At 38.9% G+C, this 4,978-nt stretch overlaps 1 protein-coding gene across 1 annotated transcript in view; it reads right to left on the reverse strand.

Moving 5' to 3' along the window:
* LOC106935197 (3-hydroxy-3-methylglutaryl-coenzyme A reductase-like) overlaps positions 1–4,978 on the reverse strand; it is a 41,625-nt gene that overhangs the window by 22,372 nt on the left and 14,275 nt on the right. The window contains exons 7-13 of the mRNA XM_015015551.1: positions 4,237–4,343; positions 4,028–4,144; positions 3,782–3,942; positions 2,142–2,371; positions 1,897–2,063; positions 1,217–1,411; positions 985–1,143 (exon numbers count right to left, since the gene is read on the reverse strand). Coding sequence (XP_014871037.1) covers positions 985–1,143; positions 1,217–1,411; positions 1,897–2,063; positions 2,142–2,371; positions 3,782–3,942; positions 4,028–4,144; positions 4,237–4,343 — 1,136 coding nt within the window. The remainder of the gene's footprint in view (positions 1–984; positions 1,144–1,216; positions 1,412–1,896; positions 2,064–2,141; positions 2,372–3,781; positions 3,943–4,027; positions 4,145–4,236; positions 4,344–4,978) is intronic.

The raw sequence follows: 4,978 nt of genomic DNA on the forward strand, positions 1-4,978 counted from the left end.
AAAGATCCATTTTCTCTGTTTACACAACAACGGACATTGGTACGTTTCAGAAACATCGCACTCTGGAACCCGTTTTCAATCTGTGCCGTTGTCAGAGAAAACATTCGGTGGTTTTGTGTAAATGTACACCACAAACGCAACAAAACTCTTCCGTTTTCACCCAAAATCGTTGTCATGTAAACGGGGCCTCAGACTTTAGACATTTTGATGCTGGATCAACAGAAATAAATGGGTGGAATTTACTTGTGGCCCTCTATGTGATTTGGGTGACGTTACGTCATCTGAAACCCAGCAATAAGTGACAACTGGCTTCAGAACAGATTCCAGGAGGATTTGAGAAGTACGGAGTTGTTTCTGCCTTGTTACTTCAACCTGTTTTATCCTGTTTACGGGTTAGTAAGGTCTATAATCGTCTTACTCTCACAACGTAACCTTTTGAGGGACTTATTTAGTATTGTTAACGTAGTTTTTATAGAGTTTTAGTGTTTTATTGTTGTCATGTACACATTGTTTAATTTACTTTAGTTATCAGTTATGAATATGTCACCTGTGATCTGTTTAGCCACATGTCTTTCTGTGAGAATGTTTATGTACAGAAGAAAAAAAAAAGTATATTGTTTATACAGTAAAATACTGGGTAGCGAATGGGAGTTACCATGAGAATGAAGTGTAGAAGAAGTTGTGCCTTTATATGGAAGGATTAAAAGAAACTGTTCATTACAGAAATAAGTATGTTGACACAATGTCTAATATACAGAACAGATTCCAGGAGGACTTGAGAAGTACAGTTGTTTCTGCCTCGTTACTTCAACCTGTTCTATCCTGTTTACAGGAAAAATCAGTGTCTGTTACACCGACACCAGTCCTGGTGCATGTAATATTTCATCAGGAAAACTTCACCTTCTTGAATTGAAATTTCATGGAGCTAAATGTGTTATGGGGCTAGTGCCTGTAAAAGCCAGTAACAACAATTCAAACACTTACAGCAATTGCACGACAGCCTCGGTTAGTGCTTGCAACTAAGCAACCTTCTGTAGTTGCCATGGGAACCTGGAACTGTTTTCCATCCAGATGTAGCGGTCCTGCAACTCCAACCGGTACTGGGATGTAACCAATCACATTCTCACAGCAGGTACCCATAACCTAGAAAATGCATCTTTGTTAAAGACACAGGTTCATGTGGTTGTAGGGTTTCTTGTATAGCTTTCAATGTCACCTTGGAGTAGTCGTAGTTGATGTATGGAAGGGAGGAGAGTGCAGAAGAACAAGAAAGCTTGGCAGAGATCATCTGTCTTCGTATCGCCACTCCTCTCTCTGGTTTCTCCATCAAAGCCTCCAGTTTGTATGCTGGAATGTGTTTGGAGGTAACCAGCAGCATCACCTCAGCATCACTTAGATGATATGGCCCTTGCTGCAGAAACACAACCAAACTTCAACGTTATAGGAGCTGGTGGTTATTATTGGAGTCTGAATAGCTGTTGCTCCACCCATAGGCCATTCCAATGAAAAGCCTATGGGTGGCCTATTTAAACTGTAAAATCTGAGTCCTATTTCAAAACACTTATTTTATAATTGATTCTGACCAATCAACTATGTATTTACTGGTTATAGCCTTATCAATTAGATAGTTCTGATTGTGTCTATGATGCTAAAATGTAGGTGAGGCTATAAATATAAATATAATGGTAAGAATCATAGGAAAGTAAGTACACCCTCTTTTAAATATGCAGACGTGAGCCTAATAATGTGGTTTCCACCAGATTCTCAAAGGTCTACATTCTAACCTCATATGTACAAAAAAAAAAAAAAAAAAAAGCAAATTTAAATTCTAAAAAATTTAATCATATGACTTGTGAATTGTTAAAGGGGCATTATAGGATTTCTTCTCTGTTTTACCTCAGGGTTGTTAAAGATAGACACACATTCATCAAGTCCTCTGGGATTCTGCAGCAGACTGGGCTCAGTGTTGTCATACTTCATCTCCCCATCTTCTTCCCCAATGACAAACAAGCTCTTTGACTGACAGTCAATGGTGGGGGCCGGAAATGGCCGAATAACTTCATCTAGGGAGACAAGTTGGAATAAGACACAGTGCTACACAAGCTTATCTGTTCCATAATCGTCAGTGAGGGCAGACACACCTCTCTCCTCCCTGCAGGGGGCTGCAGGGGCTGCAGATCTGGGTGCAGAAGACTTCCTCATGCAGCAGGTCTTGTTGTATTGCTGGTTTGGGCTGGGAGCAGCCATGGTGATGGGGTTCCTAAGAGACAGTGTAGATTCCATCTCCACTTGCTCAAAGAAGATGTACTTGACAGCCAGCAGCAGAGCCAAGGCCAGACAGATCACTTGCTCTATGTCCATAGTTATCATTCTGTAAACAAGACAAACAGGTTAATCAGGTTCATGACTGACTGCAGGCTGGTATTCTTCTTGCTGTTAATTTTTTTTTTTATTTGCTTTGGTCATGACTTAATTCTCAAGATACAGACTGAGCGATGGTCAACATATTTATTTAACAAACTTAATTATTTGGTGAATTGGAGATTTTCTGCAACAATAACTCAAAACATTCAAGATATTTAAAGGTTCACTATTATGACTCATTGAACAAGCTAAGATAGATCTGTGGGGCTAAACAAAACATGTTCATAACATTTAATACACAAAATCATTCTCCAATATTGAGATTTCACCCAATCAATTCTGCCTGTTTTGAGCTCATTAAAGAATCCGCTGGGCTACGACAAAATTATGCCAGTGAGCTGCTGCTGGCCACACCCTTCTAACTGAGTCCCTACACTGGCTCCCTGTAGGTCAGAGAACAGACTTTAAAATACTGTTAGTTTATAAATCACTGAACTGCTTAGTACAACAATACATTGAAGATCTGCTGTTGTTGAGGTCCTCTGGTTCTGGTTCTGCTCTGCATCCCCAGAAACAAACGAGGAGAAGCAGCATTCAGCTTCTATGCACCACAAACGTGTAACAAACTTCCAGAAAACTGTAAAACAGACGAAACACTGAGTTCCTTTAAATGAAGGCTAAAAACCCAGCTGTCTAGAGTTGCTTTTGAAACATAATCAATTAATTGTTAAACAATTTGATGTGTAACGATGGCATTTGACAAAATGTAATGTTTCAATTCTTGACTGTGTTCTATGACTCTGTATTTTTGTTCTTTCATGATGTAAAGCACTTTCGCTGAAATGTGCTACAGAGATAAACTTGAAATAATACATCTTTGACCCAGAAGCAGAAGAAGTGGAGCCAGGGTGCACCCAGACATTGTGCAGCAGTAAATCTACAGAGACCTATCTCTGTGGAGAAACGTGTTATTTTTGGATTGTGTTGTCCATCTTGCTGAATACTAACACCTCCCACCACTGCACAGTTATCAGGAACATCAATGGAAAGTGGTATCAAAGTCACATCAAAGCTGCTTTGGTTATTCCAAATGGAATTACATTCAAAAAGACTGGAAACAAGTCGGATTCAGGACTACGTATGGAAGTGGCTCAAATCTAACTCCGAAAAATCATATACGGGTCAGTTCTGAGTGTTAACTTTTATTCTAAAAAGTCTGGCCTGGACACTTGACCACATCCAAATCTGATATGGGCCACATGTGCTTGCAGCGTGAACAAAGAATTGTTCACCTGCAAGTCCTTGGACAAAAGAGATCCTGGTAATGGGTGAGAGTTAAAGCAAATGTATGTCATGTTTTCTGCACACACTGCAAAACAAAAAATTATTTAAAGAAAAGTGCTTAGATGAGCCCTACCTGCTGAGGTAGAAGTGCCACAGTGGCATTTCTGGCTCAATTCTTCTAGGAGATAACTGATCCAGCTCCATGCCAAGTTGTTCATTACTCCCTGTTGTATTTGAGGACAATGGTTTGGAAATCCATCGGCTATGGGCATGAACCATCACCAGTCCAAGAGACTGCACATAGAGGAACCAGCAATGATGCACACACCCTTACAAAATAAATACATAGAGAGGATTTTCTTCGCATACAAAACATTACCATGATCATTTTGACTCTCTGAGTTACAGGATTGGGTTTGTTGTCCTCCTCCTCCATCACTCTGGAGAAGTCATTTAGCTGCCAGATCGGGTGACCTTCCTGACTCTCACGTGACAACTGGAGCAAATGTATATATTAAAAAAATCAACATGATGAAAAAAGGTTTCAGTAGTACAGTTATCTATGGGAGCTCAAAAAGTGGGTTTTACCTCAAGGACCAGTGAGACACAGGCAGGGAAGAAAGTCATAAACACAAAATAGTTGGCTAAAACAGACATGCATCCAAAGCCACACATGATTTCCAACTGTTTCACACCTTAAAGACACAAGAGAAAATTTCAGCAGTTGTAATTCCCATAAGAAGGAACCACAGTGCAAAAACAAACAATCACAAAGTATTTAAAGCATATTCTTTCATTACTTATTTTTTGTCAATGACAACATATATGTGTAGCTGAGTTAAAACTTTAGGAAATATTACAACAAGATCAAGGTAATATCTGGAGTATTCTAATAAAATTTGCAAGATATGATAAAAAAAAGATGCATTGATTTCCAAATGAAACAGGACTTTTCATTTCCTGTTTCATTTGTCCACATAAAGCTGTTACTGCTCTTATCAATGTTTTTTTATTTATTTAATCTTTAAGCAGGACAAAATCGCATTGAGATAAAAAGCCTCTTTTTCAAGAGTCCTGGATAAGAAGCAGCATCAAATAAATATGTAGCGTAAAACAGAGGCCCCAGTGTAGAAACTTGTAATCTATTCTAGCATTGAAAGAATGTTGGACTTTTTCATCTGACAACTGAAGTGTGGTCAAGTTGAAATAAAACTTATAGTTTCCTAATACGGCTATCAGCTGTTGCTAATGTACAACTATCCCAGATAGCACAGAATGATTGAAACAACATTGAATCAATGTCAGCCAGAAACATTGAATCAACGTTGAA

This window comes from Poecilia latipinna, unplaced genomic scaffold (assembly GCF_001443285.1).
Source record: "Poecilia latipinna isolate Pla-1442-1.1 unplaced genomic scaffold, P_latipinna-1.0 Scaffold1925, whole genome shotgun sequence".
NCBI lineage: Eukaryota > Metazoa > Chordata > Actinopteri > Cyprinodontiformes > Poeciliidae > Poecilia > Poecilia latipinna.